The sequence below is a fragment of the Arvicola amphibius genome, chromosome 4 (assembly GCF_903992535.2).
Source record: "Arvicola amphibius chromosome 4, mArvAmp1.2, whole genome shotgun sequence".
In the NCBI taxonomy this organism is placed as follows: domain Eukaryota; kingdom Metazoa; phylum Chordata; class Mammalia; order Rodentia; family Cricetidae; genus Arvicola; species Arvicola amphibius.
The window spans coordinates 42271470-42294962 of NC_052050.1; the positions used below are offsets into that span (position 1 = coordinate 42271470).

The 23493-nt window shown below is 52.0% G+C and overlaps 1 protein-coding gene across 5 annotated transcripts in view; it reads left to right on the forward strand.

Annotated features, from left to right (window-relative positions):
- Positions 1 to 23493, forward strand: part of Ksr1 (kinase suppressor of ras 1) — a 142577-nt gene that overhangs the window by 69339 nt on the left and 49745 nt on the right. For all 5 annotated transcript variants that reach the window (XM_038328671.1, XM_038328674.1, XM_038328672.1 and 2 more), the window contains exon 2: positions 4585 to 4725. In XM_038328671.1, coding sequence (XP_038184599.1) covers positions 4585 to 4725 — 141 coding nt within the window. The remainder of the gene's footprint in view (positions 1 to 4584; positions 4726 to 23493) is intronic.

The following is a 23493-nucleotide window of genomic DNA, read 5'->3' on the forward strand; positions in this document are numbered from 1 at the left end:
AGTGACGCTCACAGGGTCCCGTCTCCCGAGCACTCACTGTGTCCTGGGTGCTGGAGAAAATACTGACAGTGGAGTCCAGTGGGGATGCAGCAGACAGATGGGAAGACTGAAATGAAGTGATCTAGGCCTTCCACTGGGGAGGTGGCATGGGGCCACGGTCTGTCTGTCCGAGTGTCACCCTCAGGGATGGAACAAAAGAACTAACCAGGTGGGTCAGGTGTTAGAGATAAACAGGAGGCTTGAATGTCCTTGCATGTGGATAGTATGTTTGCCTGACATCACCAGGCCAATGAGAATGCCACCCTGTACAAGGCCTTTTTCACGTCACTGATCTCCAGGGATGGCCCAAATAGCTGACAATAATGCTGTGGGGCTCGTGTTTTTCTTGATGGTTCTAAATATTTTTGCAGATGGCAGCTGACCAACCTTAGCCTCCAAGTGCCACTGTCCTTCCCAGGTTGGAGCTGAGCCCCGGGGCTTTTCTCTGTCTTTACTCTGTCAAAGCTCTGAGCAGAAGGTAGCTCTTTGAGTCCAGGCTGCTTAGTGAGTGCTTGCTGTATACAGGTTGCTTGCTGTGTGCAGCCTACCAGCTCTGTAAACCTGGCTGTGTGTCAGAGCACAGTGGGGCAGACCCTCTTAATGCAAATGACTCCCAGGGTGTTGGGGTGGGCAGACCAAGGTCCTCCGCTGTGGCCAGCATCTTAATGGCTCCTGGCACTGTTGGTCACTTCCCTGGAACCTCAGGTGCTTTTAAATTCCGGAAAATGTAGATCTTGTGGGGTTTGTGGTAGAGGAAATAATACCCCCAGTGAGAGTTCCCTTGGCACCCCCTGGGCTGGGCTGGGCTGGGCTGGGCTGGCAGGCCCTGCTGTGGTTTGTCTCAGAAAGTGGCCATTTGATGCTTCAGTGATTGCCCTGACTTTCAGAAAAAGTGAGAGCAGCTCCATTTCCCTGTGACAGGAGCCCTCGGTGCAGGGCGGGAGTGAGCGCTGCTCTGGGACAGAGTGAGTTCACAGGGGACAGCAGACCCCAGAGCTGCCAGCAGTCACAGCGCATCAGGGGCTTGATCCTCAGCTTGGGCCTCACTGGCAGTATGAGCTGTGGTCTGGGTGTAATGAGGGGTTACTGTAAGTTCTACACAGTCCTGCCCATGGCCTGCTTGGGATATTTAGCCCAGATCCCCACAGCTTTTAGAACAAGATGAGACTGGGGCACAGTTTGACGGCAGAGCGGAGTGAATGCAGCTGGGAGGTCCATTGCCACACTGCGAAGGAGGTTTTTTGACTTTTGTTTGTTTTGGGGGGGTTTCTCTGTGTAGCTGTCCTGGAACTTGCTTTGTAGACCAGGCTGGCCTCAAACTCAGAGATCCATCTGCCTCTGCCTCTGCCTCCTGAATGCTGGGAGTAAGGTGCACACCACCATTTTTTTTAACCTGCAGTGTACTGGGCTCCTGGGCTCTAGGGGTGATCAGAGATGCAGACTAGACCTGGCTCTGCAGAACTCATACCAAAGGAAGGGAGGTGGAGAAGCTGGAAGGACTGAGATCCATTTGGGCAAGGGCCAAGAGGCTTCCTGGAGGAAGGGATGTGGAAACCTAGCCCAGGCCCAAGGATTCTTGGCCAGAGGTTCACTGGCACAAATATGAGTGAGTGGCTGAACAGGGCGGACACGCAGAACCGGAGACCCACAGGCTGGCTCAGGCCGAGGCCGGGGTGGTACTTCCCTGCATTAGCTGGTCACAGCCGAAATCCTGTGTAAGACAGCTGCGTCACCGATCATCCCCAGAGGTCCAGCATGAAGCCACACTGGGATGGATGGGCATTACCAACACTGTTGTTAACCCTAGGGGCCTCGCCTCTTCCATTAGTGTGGAAAAGGGAGAGGGGTGAGATCCTGAGGATAGGGCCCTGGCGTTTCTGTCCTCCTTCCGTCTTCAGCCATTTATGAGCATGTGCCACACCCAGGTGCAGTACCCAGCACGAGGGGGCAGAAGTCAGTGAGAGGCGCAGGCCCTGCCTTCATGTAGAGTAGGGGCACCGAATGTGTTACTTGTGGGGATTCCATATCCTCGTTCAGGATAAGCTAGTTCCTTGGGGGGTTAGAGGAGTGAAGTTAAGACTCAGAGAAAGGAATGAACTTCCTCAAGGTTACCCACCAGTAAGTGGCAGATTTGAGCTGGGACCTGTTCCTCTGGGAGGCACGTATTCGGCTGTTAGGTGAGGGAACCAGGAAAGCAGTAGGCATGGTGGGGTGGCATGCAGACAAGCTAGGGATGGTTTGGGGCTCTGATTTTCGAGTTTGCCTCTGCTTATACTGTAAAGAATGAATCCGAGCCTAAGGGAAGGATGGGTGTGTCCCCACTTAGGTCTGCACAGTAAAAGTGGCATCTGTGCAATGACATTTGTGAACTTTGCCCTGAAAATCTTTTCAGGATCTTAGGTTTCCTGGTAGAATAGCAAATAGACTGGGGGTTGGGAGACTAATCAACAAAGAGTGTGGTCAGTACTGTCTGCCCTGGGCATCAGAACAGGGTGCAGGAATGTCCTGGGCTCACTGAGGAGTGTGGTCAGTACTGTCTGCCCTGGGCATCAGAACAGGGTGCAGGAATGTCCTGGGCTCAGTGAGGAGTGTGATTAGTACTGTCTGCCCTGGGCATCAGAACAGTGTGCAGGGCTATCCCGGGCTCGGTGAGGAGTGTGGTCAGTACTGTCTGCCCTGGGCATCAGAACAGGATGCAGGGATATCCTGGGCTCTGGGCTCAGTGAGGAGTGTGGTTAGTACTGTCTGCCCTGGGCATCAGAACAGGATGCAGGGATATCCTGTGCTCACCTGTGAAAGCACTTTTACCAAACATCCTAACCATATACCTGAGTGGATTATTTTTACTCCGTTTTCCCCCTACCAATGATTCCTGTTACTGCTAACCCTCCTGACACTGGTTGGCATGATTTGGGACCTTGTGAGAGGGCGAGTGACTCTTGGATGGGCTGAGGAGAGGATTTTTTTGGGGGTTATTGGTGGAGCCAAACCATATTTTTTTAAAAAAAAAATTAGTCTATGTGTTGTGCATGTGTGTGTATGTATTCTTGTGGGCACGTGTGTGTGGAATAGTTGATGTCAGATATTTTCCTCAGTTCTCTAGCTTTAAAAAAAAAATTGTTCTCGCCAGGCAGTGGTGGCGCACACCTTTAATCCCAGCACTCAGGAGGCAGAGGCAGGCGGATATCTGTGAGCTCGAGACCAGCCTGGTCTACAAGAGCTAGATCCAGCACAGGCTCCAAAGCAACAGAGAAACCCTGTCTCAAAAAACAAAAAACAAAAAAAAAAAAATGTTCTCTGTGGGGTGTGTGTGAGCATGCGTGCATGTGTGCATGTACTCCATAGTACACATGGGACAGTCGAAGGACAAGTTGTTTCCTTCTTCCTTCATGTGGGACCCAAAGGTAAAACTCAGGGTTAGTTTATCAGTCTTGGTAACAGAAGTGCTTTGACCCGCTGAGCCATCTGGTCAACCAATATTTACAGTTTTTTGGGTGCATGTTAACTAGATTAAAATGTCATCCAGCTCTTGAGAAGCACATTGGGATCTTTATGGTGATGGGAAAGGGGATACATTACTTAGACAGCCAAACTGTCTGGGCCTGAGTGTGTCTAAGTGACAGGGTCTGGTGTTTAGATGGTGCTTGCCTTTGGGGGGAGGGACACTGAGAGTTGCAAGATTAGAGTCTGGTCTCAGATAAGATCATGGATGCCACTGGCTTAGCCAAACCAGGTAGCTGCTCTCCTTGGTGTTCTTGGAGGACGGTGGCATGCTCCCTTCTGTTTGAGCCTGCTGGGTAGCCTCAGCTGGAAGAGCCTCCTTTTCAAGCTTGTCTGAGCTGTGCCTTCCTTGTGTGTCTTGCCTCTGCCCTTATGTCCCTCAGTGCTGCTCTGAGCTCTCTGCTTGACCCGGGTCAGTCCGTCCTTGTTCAGGCTTATCTTCCTTGAGGCTTGAGGGTTTTTTTTTTTTTTTTTGAAAGCTTTGGACATTCTTCCCCTGGGTCTGGAATTTGCTAACATCTGTGCTTTCTGTGCAGTGATGAGCTGACTGCTTGTTCCCATCTCATCTGTGTGTATATGCGTGTGTGGTGTGTGCGTGCGCGTGTGCCTCTGAGGAGGGGAAGGATAAATGACTTGTCCAGCATCACAGAGCCAGGGGAAACCTTCTGCCCCAACCCAGGCTGTCTGAATCACAGCTGGAAGCTTGCTTATCTTTGCAAGCCTCCCCCTTTCCTTGTTATCAGTTAGCCATATTTGAGCCCCAAGCAGGAAGGCTGGCTTCTGTTTATCTGGCTGCTGTTGTGAATACTGTTGAGGAGCTGGTCTTGAAGGCAGTGTGGTTAGCCAGCCTCAGTGAAGGGACTCCATACTTGGGACCAGACCATCTTAACTCCTCTCCCCGTGTAGCGTTTCTTCACCATAAATGACAGCGAGGGTTTCCCTGCCCCCTGCTGGCTCCTGCCTGAGCTCTTTCAGAGGGCACATGGCTGCCACATACCTGTGCCACCCATAAAGGTAACCTTGTCTTTGCTGGACTTCCTGCAGGCGAAGCTGGTGCGGTACATCTGCAAGCAGCGGCAGTGCAAGCTGAGCGTGACCCCCAGTGACAGGACTGCCGAGCTCAACAGCTACCCGCGCTTCACTGACTGGCTGTATATCTTCAACGTGAGGCCCGAGGTGGTGCAGGTATGCAGCAAGACCCAGGCCAAGAACAGACAAGTGGGGACAAGCAGGGGTCACATCCAAACCTTGAGAACGAGGCTCACATGGCTAAGATATGGGGGCTACATGCTCTGTTCTTGGGAAGGGGGAGAGGATGGTATGGGCTTTGAGGAACAGCAGCATCCAGTAGGAACCCAGAGTACCTGTGGCTACAGCAAGTGCCCCAGGTGCCAGTGCCTCATAAACTGGGACAGCCTGACCACACTGGCCATTCATTGATCACATGTCCATGGAGCTACCGTAGCAACCATGTGAAGCTGTGCCTCGACAGGTCGAGTCTCTAAAATGTAAAAGACTAACCCGCTAGTGCTTAAAGCTAAATCCATTGTGTGCAGGCTCTGAGAAAAACAGAAAGAAGGGAAGAATGTCTTGCATAGCCCTGCCACTCAGGAACAAAATAAAACAATCCTTTGTGATGTTGATCCTTTCCCCCATTGTAAAAATCTTTATGACATTTTTAGGGGGTTCGGAGCAGCCAGCCAGGCCGGGAGCCATTGGTCTCATGTGGCTGTAGCTGTACCTTTATGAGAGCTGTGATGGGTCGCCCTGCTCCTGCTTTTTTATTCTGGTTTGTGTGTGTCCTTTTCGCATGTGGCCACTCAGATTGGAATGTCACTGTGCCACTCAACCTAGCGCGTCTGTGGCAGCTCCCGCTGGGACCGGCTGGTGTAATCTTAGGCTTCGCTCTCATCCTTTGGCAGAGAACCCACTGCGTTTTTCTCACGTTTTCACACTTCCGTGTCTTAGTTATTGCTTCTTTATTACTGTTTTACAGAGTGGGTATGGTAAGTTATCAGACGAAGGTGAATTCCAGCCATTGGCTATTAGGTATGACAGTGACCAGTACTAGCATGACGGTCTTCATCAATACTCGACAATTTCCCTAGGAGATATTCTTGAATAGAAAAGGACCCCAACATAAAGTGTGCCTTGTCCTGCCATAGGGTTGGTAGGCGAGTGGATCCCAGCTTGACTGGCCCAGTTACCCTCATGTGCAGCGTGGTCCACGTTGTAGGCAGAAAGGGAGCGTTGGAATAGGACTGAGGGAAACTGCTCTGTACAACAACCATTTGCACTCCCGCACACACGTGGGTGCACATAACACATACACAGAGTATAATGAGCTACAACCTCTGTCTGTCTCCTCGCCTACCTCCTCGTTCATCAGTCTTCTGCCATACAGGAAGGAGGTTGGGCGTACAATTTGGGCACAGTTGTAAGTACATAGACTTGGCAATTGTGCAGAAACAAATTGAGCCACCACCCCAGCCCCCGCTGCCACCATCATCTGAATCACACTGTGTCTCCTCCATTCCCAGGATCTACATCAGTGTCTCAGCTGAGGTCATAGCAGTCCAGGCATGGTCACTGAGCTAGTGACGAGGACAAATGCATGCATGGTTCAAGGTCACGGTGCTAGACGCTAGACTGTGCCCTTTCACCCCCTTTGTTTTCTGAAAATATACTTGGCAGCTGGTCTTACGCCTCAAAGGACTTCTCTGCAAAAGCCTGAAAAACTGGGAGACTCCATCTTTGGGAGAGGCCCCAGTGTGCCCAGGGCAGTGGGTGGCAATGTGGAGCGTTGCTGCAGCTGCTGCTGCGGCCCCTGAGAGCTGTGTGATGGCAGCCAGGTTAGAAGCCTGCCAGCCAGGCCAAGTTGTACGATGCGCTAAGTCAAGCACTGACTAAGTCCCGAAGCCCTAAATGACTCAGCAGAGCCGGGTGTTCAGTAAACAGTGAGCGCCTTGGCTCCAAGGAGCTGATAGACAGCATGGCCTATGGGTAAGTGGATGATGGAGCCAGGAAGCCCCTTTGGGAAGGAGAGCTCTGGAGAACAGAAGGTGAGGGCCAGAGGACAGGAACACTGCCTGCTGCCTGCGACCTCTCACTTGGAGACATTGGCACCTGAGAAGGCAGCTGCTCCGCAGAGGCTGCTCCTACCCACTTGCATGTGTGGGTAGGTGCCGTGTTCCCCTCTGTCTCCCCACTTCAGTATCTTGTTGGGCAATAGTTAGGATCCCCCTTTTTCATCTATTCTCTCGGTGATCCTAAGAAGTTCCATGTCTCCTTGCATATATGTACTCTATCACAGAAACCAGGGACCCCAGTCCTTCCCAGCCCTTCCTCCACCCTGCAGGAGGCGTGGGCCTTTGATGGAGTGGCATGCCTCTCACTGTGCCAGACTGGCCCAGGCCGTGGACATTGAAGGTTAGGTAGCATTATCTCCCTGGCCTTTTTACCCTCGCATCTTAACCTACCTGCTGTTAAGGAAGCTAACAGGTCCCCACCCTTGGATGGAGAGTCCAGAGGTCCCGCTGACGCCCTTGTGAAATAACTGCAGCGTCAACATCCCAGCCTGCCACAGGGAGGGCCTAGAGCCTGCCACAGGGAGGGCCTAGAGCCTGGCAGCCTCTCCAGAAGGCTGGCTGGATGTCTCCGTGTGGCAATATAGATCCTTCTAGAGAGACCCTGACATTTGACCTGGAAAGAGTCTCCTCTGAGGGATACGGACTGCAGATCTCCGCTCCCTAAAGAAAGCGTTTCCAGGGCATGGGAGCATGCCCTTCAGACAGGGTCAGGAGCCAGGAACCCGTGGCATCTGCTTCTTGTTCTGGACAGGAATTACACATTCTGTGGCCGCCTGGCTGAAGGCACCCTCTGAAGGCCCAGGGGGGAGGGGGGTTGGGTGGCTGCTGCTGGGGCTACTCTCCAGTGAGAACAGGAACAGTCCTGAGTACTGTTGCCACAGGTGTGCAGGCGCGAGGGCACCCAGAACCCGAGGTGCTGTGGGTGTGCTGAGGGCCCTTCATCCTTGGCCACCGATGTCCCCCTAAGCAAGTCGCTTTCATCCCTCTGGGCCTCTGTTTACCCCGTTAGAAATGGCTTAGATAGTTTTCTCAGCCCTTTCCTCCTCAGGCAGGTGCGTGTTTGTTTGTTTTAGATTTATTTTATGTGCATTGGGGCTTTGCCTACATGTGTGTCTGTGTGAGGGTGTCATATCCTGGAAGTGGGGTTACAGACAGTTGTGAGCTGCCATGTGGGTGCTGGGAATTGAGCCTGGGTCCTCTGGAAGAGCAGTCAGTGCTTTTAACTACTGAGCCATCTCTCCAGCCCTCAAGCAGGTTCTTTGAGAAACAAAGGAAGGCCAGAGCAGTAGAGTCGTGTACTATGAGGTGCTCTGGGGAAGCTGTGTGGAGCCATGCTGTCCCCTCCTTTTGAACCCTCCAAACGGGGTGTGCAGGGCGGGAGAAGGGGGTGTTGTGCCACCTCAGCGGCAGACCTTCTCCAACACTTCAGCCCATTGTCCTTCAGGAAGTTCTTCACAATGCTTTCCCATTGGGCTCCTATGAACATGTGTCCCGTGGTCAGAGCTGGGACACATCCTCCGCCCCCCAACCTCTCACCCAAGCTTGTTTCCACCTCACAGGCCCAAGCCAGGCTTCTTCAGTGGTGGATTCTCAGAGATCGGCCTTGTGTGTTTTCACCCCTTTGGTGCCCCATGGATACCGATGGGTGCCTTTAAACTGCGTCTCACACAACACAGCGGCAGGGTTGTGAGGAAGTGAGCACGCAGAGGCCTCCCTGTTTCTGTACTCTGAGATAACCGCCCTGCTCACAGTAGGCAGGGACACTGCCAGACCTCTCCAGGCTTGCCACAGTCATTGAGACTGACAGTTCACGTTCGTTCCCTTCCTGTCTTTTGTTTGCTGTAATGGGATCACACAGCACGAATTCTGCACGTTAGTCTTTTTCTCGCCTTTGTATAAATCCAGAACATCCACTTGACTTTTTTTTTTTTTTAAACAGCACAATGGTGAGAGAATTCTCTAGGATGTCTGACAATGGGCTGGGGCTGCAGCTCAATGGTAGATGGAGTGCTGCTGCCTGGAGAGTGACCACGAGCACGCCCCAGCCTGCGGATGGAGCTGCAGTGATGGCTAGCCTGCTCCGTGGGGGCAGGGACATCCCAGGGAAGGGTAGTTGTTGGAGTCCGATAGTTAGTTCCCAGCTGCTTAGCCCAGAAATAATCAATCACTGCCTGGCCCATTAGCTCTAGCTTCTTAATGGCTAACTCTTATATCTTAATTTAACCCATTTCTATTAATCTGTGTATTGCCACATGGCTGTGTCTTACCGGCTAAAGTTCCAGCATCTGTCTCCAGTGGGGCTACACGGCTTCTCCTTGACTCTGCCTTCTTCCTCCAGCATTCAGTTTAGTTTTCCCCTCCTACCTCTATTCCCTGTGCAGGCCCAAGACAGTTTCTTTATTCACCAGTGGTATTTACAGCATACAAAGAGGAATCCCACATCAGGGAGTTGTAAAGAAAGACCCCCCCACAAAGCCCCATCCCTACACACACACACACTGAGCCCTTGGGTTATATATTCAACTCTGGAAGGAAGGGAGGGAGGGAGGGAGGGAGGGAGGGAGGGAGGGAGGGAGGGAGAGAGAGAGGAATCTTGTTATGAATGACTGTGTTTGGATGGGACTACTTGCTTACATGGCTGAGAACCTGTGCCCACAGAAGCCATATACTAGCCCCAGAGTGCCTGGCATCAGTGGGGACAGAGGTTGGAGGTGTTGGGTTCCTCTCAGTATCTCTCCATCTCTGCATACCAGATACAGGATGCCTGGCAGCTTAAGGGTCCAGCCTTGACATCTCACCCCAGGATGATGTGTCTTAGGGCTGCTCCTGAAGCCTCTGTGTGTAATGGGGAGTGGTCCTTTTGTGGTGGGATTTGTCCCTTCCACCTCTTGAATGCTGTGCTGACCTTGGCTCTTCACAGCTTCATGGCTGAGGAAGACATATGCATGTATGTATGTATGCATGTATGTATGAAGATAGGCTCTCCTTTACAACATCGCCTTCCTAGGGCTGGCTAACCATCACCTCAGCTTTATGCACCAGGACTGGACAGTGCTTATGGTCACTTTCCAGGCAATGGTGCCTGGTAGCTGAAGGAGGAGGACCTTCAAACCAGGCCCGTGTGGTGGCACACACCCTTAATCCCAGCATTCAGGATGATGATGTAGGAAGGTCATGTGTTTGGGTCTAGCCTGGGCTACATAGTTTGCCGGTAACCTGGATTGCATAGCAAGACATTGCCTCAAAAGAATTACTTAGCTAGTTAACATGATTATGGAGTGACGGCTACACTTCCAGGCTCTTGGTAAGCGGAGGGGACCACACTTCCTTTGCCCTTACTTGTCTTAGCTGGGATTGCTATTGCGGTGATGAAGCACCATGACCAAAAGCAACTTGGAGAGGAAAGGATTTATTTAGGCTACACTTCCACAGCACTGTTCATCACTAAAGAAGTCAGGGAGGGAACCTGAAAGAGCTGGTACAGAGGCCCTGGAGGATGCTGCTTCTGACTTGCTCCCCATGACTTGCTCAGCCTGCTTTCCTATTCATGCCCAGGACCATCTGCCCAGGGGTGTGGCACTGCCCGCAGTGAGCTGAGCTCTCCCACATCAATCATTAATTAAGAAAATGGCCTACAGTCCTGCCTATAGCCCAGTCGTTTGGAGGCATTTTCTCAGCTGAGGCTCCCTCCTCTCAGATGACTCTAGCTTGGGTCACCTGAGTGAATCCCAGCCCTCCACAGCTCAGAGCCTACTGTGGCTCTTCTCTCCCCACACCTGTGGATGCCCAGTTCAGACCCAGGGCAGACTTTTTGCCTAGTGGGACCTCGGTGGTGGAAATGCTCTACTCCCTCCCCCGCTCCGCGGTGTGGTAAGCCCAGGAAATGATGTATTAGATACACTGACAACTTGAACTCTGCCTGGTTCTCTATCAACATGAGTTTTAAATTATGTGGATGTTGTGTTGTTTCTGCGTCTGAGCTGTGCGGGTCCCGACTCTGCCTAAGGGCACCCCTGCGAGCTTGAATGCTCTGACACTCTCTGCCCCGTGAGCCCTGGGCTAGGGTAAAACACAGATTGAGAACTGACCTGAGATGCTCTGATGGGAGCCAGCGTGGCATGTCTAAGGCCAGCAGACAGACTCCTCCCAGACAGTCAAGGAAAGATCACTCCGGGGAAGACATCAGACCATACCAGCCCCTAACTAGGGCAGGAAGAGCACCCAGACAAGGGAGGAGTGTCTGTGGGAACCCTGTGGATGGAAAAGCCAGAACTGTGATCGTAGGATATACTGGAGAGAAGTCTGGGAGGGGGCTGCTGAGGAAACCGGGCCAGTTCAGGAACTCTGCCTGTGTGGGTTTGACTGGAGGGGGCGGGGTAATTGAAGCATGTGAGAAAGCAAGTGGGGAAGGCTGAATATTGGAGTTGTTTTAAGGAAAATAAAGCTCCCACTGATTAGCAGGCAAAGTTCATTCACCATGGGCTTGCTAGAGAGAAGCAAGCGAGAAAGGCAGCAACCTGCTGGGGGCCCCATGGCCCGGAGAAAAGTCACGGGGATGGGAAGGAGATCTGGGGGCCAGTTCAGAGGCAAGGCCCCTCCCGCTGGCTCCCACACTAACCATTCCCAGCCACCTCTGCCCCACAGGTTAAATCTAAACATCACAGCTTTGGTTTCTGGCTGCCACTGGGGAAATGATTTCAGAGCCGGCTGGCCAGCAGCCATTTTTTCCCCTCAGCAATTTCCCTGTTGGAAGTTGTTAAAGGAAGTGGGAAGGGCCGGCTGGGACCAGTTTTAACAGGCAGAGGCGGATGCTGCCTAGAACGTGGGGTCTAACACAGAGCCTGCTGCTGTATGTCTGTTCCCGCGTAAGCTCTTACGACTGGCACTTCTGAGCCTATGGGTCTGGTAAAGGGCTCTGTGTTGTGGGCCAGATAGGCAGGATTCTCTTTTCCCTTTCTTCTGTCCTCCCAACTCTAGATCAGCAGAGGTCTTCTCTGGGGATGAGCGCCTGACTACTGCCACCGTCCTGGCCTCCCACAGGCTGGGAGTGGCTGTGCCTATGTGTGGCTGTGCCTATGTGTGGCTGTGTGTGGCTCCAAAGATAGGAGGGTTCTCTACGAAGCAAACGGGGAAAAAGAGAAAAAGCACATTGGCATTTGGCCCCTGAGGTATAGATCAACAGAATGAGTCCTGTGGCTCTTTTCCCAGCCTCTTTTCCTGTCAGCCCTGCTTACCCACCAGAGGCCTGGCCCCAGCAACTGGGAACCTTCCCAGGAAGCAGGCCCACTGCACCAGAGGAAGTGAGATTGCGGTGTTGGATGGCAGTTCTCATTATGGATGTTGGATCTCAGGAACAGCTTCTTATGCTGGACCAGAGCTCTCCCTGTTTAGGATGTACCAGCAGAGAGGCCAGTGGTGGGCCAGCATGCTTCTGTCTGTCACATCTGACCAGAGAGAGCTGGAGTTGGTGTGTGGCAGGGAAGATACAAATGACAGGCTAGTGTTAATGTAGGGGAGTGTGCGTGTGTGTGAGAGAGAGGTATGCACACCCATGCATGCCTGTCACAAATGGAGGACTCAGCCAGCCATGATAAGCTTAATAAGAACATGGGCATAACAACAATCCTGTGTGATGTTTATGCCTGGGGAAGGGGAAAGGGCCCTCGTTTCTGGCTTAGCAAACTGAAGCTCAGAGAAATCCAGTGACTTGTCAGAACTGTGCACTGACTTAGCTGATGGCAAGGTCAGTGTTTAATTTAAACTCAGCGTGTTGTGATCCAACGCCACGGGCTCCACCCCACCCCAGGCACCAGTTCAGTGTCACTGCCTGTGGTGGGGTGACAGAGTTGGCTGCCTTTCCCTCTCGTTCCTCCCTTCCTTCGCTTTCTCTTCTCTCCCCACCTTCTTCCTTCTCTTCTTTATGTCCCTTCTCTTCTTCACGTCGTCAGTCATCCATTCTTTGCTAGGTACCCAAATGAATTATCTCAGGGATTCATTGATGAGTAAGATAGCATGCCCTGAGGTATACACTGGTTACAAATAGCCAAGGTGCAGAGGGAGTGGCTGAGGCCCCAGGTCCCGAGTGCAGGGCTACACCTCCCTCTTTTCACTAGTTAATTCACTCTCTCAGTGAGCGCGTGTGTAGCCATGGTTGTACACTGGGCCCCATTCTAGGTATATGCCATTTTCCGGTTGATAGAATAATGCATCTTTTTTTTTTTTTCTGATTCTGGACCAAGGTATCTTTTAAGCGTCTAGGGCAGGGTTGCCACTGGGCTCTGACAGTCTGTAAAGAGCCACAGGTGAGAGCGTACCTTATACACCTGTGTTGTGTGGTGCTTTGGACTACAAGTCCATCTCCTAGCTCTCTGGAGTTGCAGGTTATTGCGTACAGCCCAAAGTGACCAGACTGGATGTGCCATGAGGACAGAGATCCGGCTGCTTCAATCCCGGCTCTGTCCCCAGTGTCTGCACACTAGTATGCTTTCTGGATGCTCTAGTTCACATATCATCCATAGCTCTTCTGCCCCTCGGGCTGAGATGCCATAGGAGCTCTGTCATCTGAACCAGTGAAGGTGGCATGCCAGCAGTCTCTGGGGAGGCCTTGAATTCACCAGTCATCATAACAGCTATTTCGAGGCTCTTGTGTCTTCAGTCTCCAGGCTGGACTTGAACAACAGCTCATGCTGTGGCCCGTGGTTTAGCTGCTAGCTTGCATGCGTGCTCCTTCCTCCCCTGGGAGGGCCACCGTGAAGACGGGATTGCTCTAAAAGAGACTGATGACCCAGATTGCATAGGGAGAGGTTTGTGTCAATACTGCCCTGCCTCAGTTACCATAAAACGAAACGTGTAGAGTGTGTACATGTGTACATGCAGGTGTGTGCACATGTGGAGGCAGAGGAGGATGTTGGGTGTCCTTCTCTGTCACTCTCCACCTTATTCCTTAGAGACAGGGTCTCTTGCTGACCTGGGAACTTGGCTAGTAGCCTGCAACCCCCAACAACTACCCTGTCTCTGCTCCCACAGTACTAAGGTACATGGTATGCACGTAGCCACACTGAGTTTTTTATGTGTATTCTGGGGATTTGAACTTGGGTCCTCATCCTTGTACAAACACTCCTAACCACTGAGCCATCTATTCTTAGTCTGTCACCCTTCTTTTTAACAACTTGTATCAGGTAAGTTCTAGGGTCCCTTGCTCCTAAAGCTTTGCCTACTTTGAGCAAGCAGGAGGCTTGGAAAGGAAGGCTGTTGAGAGTGTGACCTCTAGATAGACGAACCAAGGCCTGCCAGGGAGGCAGAGAGAATCCTGCTTGCTGTCCGCCAGCCGTGTGCTTGGACAAGTCCCTTAACTTCTCTGCGCCTCTTTTCTTGTCTGCTAGCTGTTCTAGCGAGAAGTGTAGAGTCATGTCTGGTATTTTCTCCTCCTTAGCCCCCACACTCAGTTTCCAGATCCCTCCGGCTGTTTCCATGTGTGTCCCGGATCCGTCTGTGCCTCTTCGACTGGCAGCACACCTCCGGAGTCACTCCCGTGTCCACTTTCCCTTCCCTTCGCATCATCGTTCATGAGACTTGGCCCGGTTCTGCTTTGCATATCCACAAATCTGGCTTTTCCGAGATCAGTCCTTCACCGATACCCGGTCACACTCAGCATAAAACCCAGCCTTGTCACCATCCCCTTGCAGACCCTGAAGTACTCAGTGTATGTCTCCTTCTCCCTCTGCCCAGGCCTTGGAACACGGCAGGCTATTTATTTATTTCCTGTTGCAGCCACAGGTCCTTGTATATTCATTTCTTCTGCCCGTGTGGTTCTTGTCCTCAGCCTGGTGCCTCCTCGTCCTCTGCAGGGCCCTAGCGAAGCTACCCTGTCTAATCAGATGCCCCTTGTACCCACCACTGTCTCACTCAGCGCTGTTTCCCTTCTAGCGCTTACAAATTTCCCTTACACATTTTAGTTAGTTTTGAATTTGTTCTTTATCTTGGTTCTTGCTGGGAAAGAGTCTATCGTGCTCACACTAATAACCCCAGTGCTCAGGAAAGTCCCAGCGCACACAGCTCTTTGTTGATTGGTTGAAAGAAGGATGGCTAGATAGAAAACCATCATCATTTATGCCCCGGCAATGCTTAAGCATGCATGGACAGCCTGTTTATGGTTCTCCAGTTGTTCCTGTCCTGGGCAGTCCCAGATGCTTGTGTCATATCCAAGATTCCACAGTCTTCCTTTATGCTGTCTGTCCAGTGTTTTTTGGGCCTTCCTCTTTGCCTTATCCAGTGCATCCTCCAAGCAGTGCTGTCTTCGGGTATCTGCCGTCACTCATTCTCATACCATGGCCAAAGTATCTCAAGTGCTGGTGTCCTATCCTGTAGTTTACTTCCTTCTGTAGGTGGAGCAATTTCTTAATGTCTGCACAGCCTGTCTCTTTGTGTGACACCTAGAATCCTCATGAGACATGCCACCCCAAACACATTCAGCCCCTGTTCTGAGGAGCATCTCATTGTCCAGATTTCAGAGCGGTAAAGAAGACAGCTCAAGGCAGGTGTCTCATACACCTGTAATTCTGTTGTCATTATGCCTCTTGCTGACCAAACGTTTAGAAACAGGGCCATCGTAAGTACTTACCAAGTAAAGCTGGTGTGTGCTCCTCCCTCCAGCTGTGACTTTTCTGTAGTAAACGAAGCTACCGGTAGACTTCACTCTCAAGCCTGGGCAAGTCTGTGTACAGAGACTGATGCCTCCTGGATGGGCAGCCCCGGGTGGAGCCTCCTGGATGGGCAGCCCCGGGTGGAGCCTCCTGGATGGGCAGCCCCCGGTGGAGCCTCCTGGATGGGCAGCCCTGGGTGGCAGGCTTGTAGGACTTGGGCAGCTCAGCCTCAGCCCTTCCCACTGCCATGCTGCCTGTCAGAAGGGCCTCTTCCCTTGGAACTGTAGCTGCCAAACCTCGGGGGGGGGGGGGGGGGCTCTGATTGGATCTGCTTTGGTCACATGGTCACATACTGCAATCAGTAACAGGATAAGAAGGGCTCAGCCTGGGTGAAGCAGCCTGAAGGGCCATCAGCATTCAGAAACAGGTTCCTGACCAGGGCATGGTGGTGCAGCTTAGCAGTATTTGCTGCCCAGGAAGCTGAGGCAGGAGGATAGCAAATTCAAGTCTTGCCTGGGTGTCTCAATATTTCAGAGGAAGAAGAAGGTAGAGATCCATGTGGTGATCTTCGGTACGTCACATGGTGGTCGGGTTTCCAGAGGACTTCCCTAAAGCTCTGCCAGCGTCAGGACAGAAGGCTGTGACCTCATCCTGGTGGGATAACAGTTACTGTTGTAGCTCTTATAGCATCTGCGCCCCTCTCCGCCATAGGAGAGGGTCACCTGAGGGTCATGTGGCCATCAGCAGACAGGAGTCCTGTGCTCACAGAGGAGCCACAGGCCTCTAGCTCAGAGATGCCTTAGTAGGGCTTCTCAGCTCCCCTGTGGCTCTGCTGGGACCATGTCCCAGAATATAACTGGTAAGGCAACTCTTCTGTTGCTGTTGGGTTTTGTTTTTTTAATTGACATTTCTCTAAGAAAGTAATAAATACTTTTTTTAAAAAAAAATACAGATGAGTGGGCTGGAGAGATGGCTCAGCACTTAAGAGTATTGACTGCTCTTCCAAAGGTCCTGAGTTCAATTCCCAGCAACTACATGGTGGCTCACAATCATCTGTAATGAGATCTGGTGCCCTCTTCTGGCATGCAGGCATACATGCAGACAGAATACTGAGACTACTGTATACATAATAAATAAATAAATCTTTAAAAAAAATACAGATGAGCAAAGAAAGTAAGACCTACAATCACATTCACAGATAATCACTGTTTCTCGGGGTTAGCCCCACTCTACTCCCTACCCCCCCAGTTCTGTGACAGCATATGGTGATCCCAGGCTGGCCTTGAGCTCACTGTGTTGATCTTGTGACCTTCATGCTTCCATACCCCAAGTACTGCGGTTATAGGTTTCCACTGCAGTACCCAGGTTAGATTTTTCCCTGCTCTTCAGTGCTCATTTGTGTGTTCATGTTCAAAGTGGGCAAAGTCTAGGGAGGGATAATAGTTCTGTTTACTAATGGTCAGCCTGATGGTCTTACTGCTTCCCGGACAAACACAGCAAATATGGCTGTTTCCTTCTTGGCAGATCTCTCTGTTTGTTTTTTCAAGACAGGGTTTCTCTGTAGCTTTGGAGGAAGTCCTAGAACTAGCTCTTGTAGACTAGGTTGGCCTCGAACTCACAGAGATCCACTTGCCTCTGCCTCCTGAGTGCTGGGATTAAAGGCATGTGCCGCCACCACCCAGCTTAGGCTCCTTTCTTTTAAGGTTGTTTAGTGCCCATGTGAATTTAGGTTGTAATGATTTTTCAAGGACTCACTTTGTATTTGGGACTGATTGAGCTGTACCTAGATGTCCCATCTGTTCCTCCCAGTCATCTTCAAGAAAGCTTGCTGTAATGCTCAGGGTGCAGCAAAAGGAGAAAAACCTAAATGACATGTCACCTACTCGCGGCCACAAAGCTGGGAAGTGGCAGAGTCTTCAGGAAGTCTGGCTGCAAAACTGGGACTCAAGACTCTTTCTCTTCTTTGTTATTTTCTCTCTCAGTTCTCATGGATGGGCCCTTGTTACATCTTTCCCTCTTTAATGCCTGAGGTCTTTACAGTTATTGAGTGTGTTTATAGCGTGTGCATGTGTTCATCTGTGTGTGCACGCATGCATATGTGGAGGCCAGAAGTCAGCATCAGTACCTTCCTCGATTGCTTGTTGCATTGTTTTTGGAGACAGGGTCTCTCTGAGCCTGGAACTCACCGACTGGCTGGAATGGCTGGCCAGCAAGCCTGGGGAAATCTTCCAGTCTCCACCTCCCCAATCCTGAGGTTACAGATATGGGCCACCTCGCCTGGCTTCCTTTACTTGCTCTAAGGGTCTGAACTTGGGTCTTTGCCTGTGTGGCAAGCACTTCACCAACTAATCCATCTCCCTAGTACCCTTAATTTTATTTATTTTAAAAAACAGTTATTTATTGCTTTCCCCAAATCTAACTGTAAGTGTTCATTGTACGAAAACTAGAAAGTACAGAAAAACTTCAAAAAGAAAATGAAATTGCCCCCAGACACTGGCTGTCCACCCTGACTTCCTTCTCGTTATTTTCTTATTCTGAGAGAGGAGGGGTCACTGGTCCTGGGGTCACTTCCAGCAGTGTGACAGCTGCACTTGCTACTGCGCTGCTATCTTGTCTGCTGTCCAGGGTGTGCTGTAACTCTTAAGGCGCTTGTGTGTCCCAGATGGGGTCTGGATGTCCCAGATGGGGTCTGGAGGGTAGCTGTGGTTCACGTGGAGGTGGAGAGCCCCCAGTGACTCATGGGAGGTGAGCGATGAACAGTGCTCCCTCCTGACTCAGTTGTAGCCTTTTGGAGGCAGTGAGGCAGAGAAAACTGGGTCCTGGCAGCCTGGGTCCCCACCCCTGCTGTGAGGCAGCCCAGCACCTGCTCTGGGAAGTATGTGCTGACTCCCCAGCTCCCAGGCACAAACTATTTTTGGCCACAGTGACTGTTCGCTAGGAATGAAAACAGAAACCCCTCTCCCTGCCTTGTTCTTCCATGGGACAGTGCGCCGGGGCCCAGGGCTGCCGACCTCGGGCCCCCTCACCATGCATTGCCTGTGGAACTGGGTAATGACAAAGGCTGCAAGGGACCCAGAAGCCCCGCCACCCACCTTGCCGAGAGGAGCCCAAGGCTCAAGCCAGTCTGCACCAAATAGGAGCTGTGAGGTAGGCAGTGCAATGCCTTTTCGTGGGTCCTCAGGACGGGTCCCTTTGGTTGGACTCTTGAGTCCTCGCTTTGCCAACTGGTTATAGAACATATCAGAAGAGTGCGCACTTTAGGGGAGGTACTGTCATTTAATATTCCCTCCCTTTATTGTCACAGAGAATAGCTAGAGCCATCTGAATCTTGGAAGCTAATTGTCTCCATCTTTATAATGAAAGGGTTGGCTGCTTTTGTGCTTTGAGCCTGCTGTCCACAGGAGCTGACCTGTGACTGCTGTGAGGGATTGAGCCTGTCCCTGAAGCTTCTGGTCGTCAGGACAGGGAAGCCGAACCACACAGAATAGCAGTATTGACTGGAGAGAAATGGGGCCAAGGCCAGCACCTACTTGCTGTGGCCCAAGATGATTAACTAAATCATCTGGAGTCTCGGTTTCCATAGCTAGCAAGCATTTATGCCTGGGCTGCTTATTGAGTGGTGGCAGCGCCCATAACTGTTTATTTTATGGTTAAACTGGTCGGAAAGGGGGAAGCGTGTTGAGAAACTGAGCAGGAATCAGTGGGTCCTGGGCCCTCTAGACCCTGGGCCTTGTCAAAGAAGCCAGGTGCTGGGTATAGCTGACACTTTGAGATTTCCATCTTCCTGTTGTAATGAAAAGTGTGCCTGTCTCCAAAGCAGGGGTGGATTGGGTGGGATAGATTTGTTCTCTCTTGCCATCATCTGTGTTAGGAACTTGGCAGGACCTGGAGCGACATCCCAGGACTGATTGCCTTGTATTGCATAGGGCTCTTGTCTCACGAGTCCACCATGTGGTTTGGCACTACTTTGGAAGTGAGGCTCATGGCAGAGGCAAGGGACTTCCCCTCAGTGTCTGTGTTCCACCAGCTCAGATCTGGAAGGACCAGGGCCTTGACACCTGGGTAGGGAGGGCTTGGGCTTGCCGGGAGCAGGGGTGAAGCGCTGAGTGATTGTATGCTGTTGATATGGGCACAGCCATTCAAGGATCCCAGAGCCTCAGGGGTTCTTGGAAGATGGGAAAGCCTTCCCCACAGGGAGAGGTTCAAAGGAAAATGGCAAACCCTTCCTTGTGGGTGTTAACAGCGTGTACAGAAAATGTCTTCCATACCTTCTCCCCCATGTTTACTGCCTTAAGTCTGCTCCCCAGCAGACTCCACTTCAGCCAAGATTAGCTAGAGCTGTTGTCTCTCGATCAGACGGTGCACCCTAAGTCCTGCCTCCCTGTCCAGCTGTGTGCAGTGACACTCCTGCCTGCCCAGCTGTGTGCAGTGACACTCCTGCCTGCCCAGCTGTGTGCAGTGACGCTCCTCCATGTCCAGCTGTATGCAGTGACACTCCTCCATGTCCAGCTGTGTGCAGTGACACTCCTCCATGTCCAGCTGTGTGCAGTGACACTCCTCCATGTCCAGCTGTATGTAGTGACACTCCTCCCTGTCCAGCTGTGTGCAGTGACGCTCCTCCCTGTCCAGCTGTGTGCAGTGACACTCCTCCCTGTCCAGCTGTGTGCAGTGACACTCCATGTCCAGCTTTGTGCAGTGACACTCCTCCCTGTCCAGCTGTGTGCAGTGACACCCCTGCCTGTCCAGCTGTATGCTGTGACACTCCTCCCTGTCCAGCTGTGTGCAGTGACACTCCTCCCTGTCCAGCTGTGTGCAGTGACACCCCTGCCTGTCCAGCTGTGTGCAATGACACCCCTGCCTGTCCAGCTGTATGCTGTGACACCCCTCCCTGTCCAGCTGTGTGCAGTGACACTCCTCCCTGTCCAGCTGTGTGCAGTGACACTCCTCCATGTCCAGCTGTGTGCAGTGACACTCCTCCCTGTCCAGCTGTATGCAGTGACACTCCTGCCTGTCCAGCTGTATGGAATAATCACAGTGATCTTCCAGGGTGCTGCAGTTCCTCCATCCAAGAACCAGGGCCACCCAACCCCAGTTTTCCTGTCTGTTTCCGTCTCTAGTTTCTTCGTTCTCTTGCAGTCCCCAGTTAATGCATGAACAGGGTGCAGCTGCCATAGAAGCCGGGGACCTCCCTGAGGCCCAGCCTAATGGCATTGGTTTCTGTGGGGTACTGGTAGCCAGGGCCTTGCCCCAGTGCTGTTATTTGGATGACAAGAGCAGGCTTCCTCCTCCCTAGGTCCTGCGTTTTGTTTTCCCCTCTGTAAATTCGCTATTGCGCTAGATTATCTCTAAAGTCCCTTTGGAGTCTGCCTCTGACTTTGGCAGGAGATGGGTTTCTCCTCATTTTCTTGGGTATCCATCGGCTCCTTTCATGTCCTCTGAACCAGGTAGCTATGGTGATAGTCCCCTGGCTCGGGTCCTAGCCATCGTCTCAGAAGCTCTGTTGGGCTTCCATAGCTTTGGGGCTCAGTGTTGCTGTGAAGCTGTTAGTATTCAGTGGCCCTGGAAAACGACAGAGAGAACTGCCTGCCCCATGGTCTCATGAGAGCTCTCCAGTGCCTCGTGTTTGGGCACCCTATGGGGAGCTGGAAACAATGCATCCCTTGTCTGCGACAGAGTCTGCTTCTCAGATCTCCAGCCCTGGGCTCCTGCCACCAGCCTACTTCTTTCCCTGCCAAGACAGACGGACAAACTACCCAGAAGACAAACCTCCTGTGATGGCCGCTGATGTGGCGCTCTGCTAGAGGGGTCTGGGATCAGGCTCCTGGTCCTGCAGGACTGAAGCTGGGGGTCAGGCGTGCAGCTGTGATACACTTGGCACACTGGGTACATGCTGGTGTGGCAGGATTCGCCACCTGTACTCAGAGTTCTCGTCCTACAAACCCGGAGGAGGCAGATGTAGGTAGGAAGAGTGGGAAAATTGGGACTGGGGCTAGAAGTTACAGGTAAAGTGCTTGCTTAGCGTATGCAAAATTCTGGGTGTAGTCCTTGGTACAGAGAAGATGTGGGAAGGAACTTGGGTAGGGAAGATATCAGGGACAGCAAACAGTAAAGATGGCTGGAGGCATGGCCATGTCCTTGTGCTCTTTCAAGGAGTTGGCTGTCCCTTAGGAGGACTGGGTTGTCCCTAGGAAATGTCTCAGATTATCTCTAGCCCTTTATGGCACCCTGAACTACTGGGGCAGTCCCAGTTTAGGCCTGTTGTCACAGCTCCCCATTTGCTTCAAGAAGTGGCTGGGTGTGATGGCATATCCTATGGTCATTGGTCACCCAGCTGTCACCCACTGGTGCCTCCTCATGCCTCTTCTACAAAGGAGGCCAGGGAAGCCTGAAGATCTGGGGAGCTGTGCCCTAGAGCAGGGCAGGGTCAGATAAGGGCCTCTGAGTCTGGGCCTGTGTGGCACAGGATGGGCGTTTCTCATTTGCCAGTTCCCGCTGAAGCAAAGTGTCACTCAAGGGTTCTGTAGCTCTTTGGCTGTAGTCAGTCTGTCTGCCCTAACCCCAAGACTTCCTTTCAAGTGGTCTTTAATTTTTTTAAGATTTATTTTTATTAATTTTAAGCTTGTGTACATGCCGTGTGTGCACATGCACACAGATACACAAGTACACACGCACACACACATCACACACACACACACACACACACACACACACACGAATGCAGGTGTCTACAGAGGCCAGAGTTATCAGCGGCCCCTGGAGCTGGAGTTACAGGTGTGGCTGTGAGCTGCCAGACAGAGGACCTGGAACTGAACCCTGATCTAATGCATCACAGTGAGCGCCTGAACTGCTTGCTCTGCAGCCTGCAGCCTGGCCTCTGTTTTAGAAAGGATCTTCCAGCTGTCGTCTTGTCTTCTGTTTTGTTCTGTGTGGGAAGCTGAACCCAGAGTCTTGATCAGACAATGACAGTTTTGACTTGAGCTTTACTGTGGGCTCTTGTGGATAGTATGTTTATTTATTGAGACAGGGTCTCCCACTATTGCCTAAGCTAGGAGCCCTCTCTTTATTGAGGGAGGGTATGGAGTCAGGGAAAAACTAGTCCCACCCTGTACCGTCCCCTGCCAGCTTGGGTACACGTGTTTTTCTGCTGATGGCCATGTCTGGCTGTTTTCAGCTGGCAACGAAGCAGGTGTTTCTGGAAACTGGTGCCGATGACGTGGGTGTTGATGAGCACGGGCTGGGTTTGAGTGGCAGGTGTGGGCCTGGCCTGACGCCTGGCCTGGATGACCCCTTCCTACTGATGTTGTGCTAGGGTAGGACCAGGGATGCTAGTGCAAGGGGAAGCAGGAAGGGAGGGACAGTGAGGCCCAGGGACTCTAGAAGATGAAGCCCGACATAGCTGGCAAGTGTTTATGGAGTGGCTGAGTAAACCCACCCCACAAGCCAAATGTAGCCCACCATTGTTTAAAGAATGAAGACTGTTTTTCTTTTAACTGGTGGGGGGCACAAAATATTTTGTGACAGATGAAACTGATATAAAATTCAAGTTTTAATGTCCCTGGGTGTCATTTGAACATGGCCACACCTACTCATTTACATATTGATCTTGGGATGCGTTAGAGAGCCTTGGCAGAGTGGGAGGAGCCTTTCTCTGCCCTTGTGAGGAAGTAAGGCTGGACCAATGCTCTGAGGCAGGTAGGTGGCACTGATGCTGGACAGTGGCACCGGTGCAGTTCAGAGTCAGAGCTGTACCAGGCAGTGGTGGAAAGTACCAGGGAAGGAACTGGCATGCATTGCTGAGGAGCTGAAACGGGTGGGTGGGAAGGAGGCCTCCTGGGAGCTCCTTGCAGCTGCTTTTATCCCCAACCGCTAAGAGCTCACCCTAACGAGGCTCTGACTCCAACTGCCTCCTCAGTTCTGGCTGGAGTTACAGAGTATTTGTGTGTATGTGGCCCATGCCAGGCAAAAGGGCCTCTGGCCTAACCACTGCCCTCCCCCTGGACCACATGTGTGCAGACGGCTCCCTGTGGCAGCCGACACGGTTTCTAAGTATAGACCCAGGCTGCCCCGTGGCTGCTGGTAAGTCCCAGGATACCATCTGATACTCAGTGTGACCTATGACCCCAGCCACTGCCAGCTGCTGGAGACTGGGGGCGGAGGCGGGGACAGGGGCATATTTGGCCAAACCCTCCCCTGCCTTCGGCTACAGAGAACAGAGACTAGCA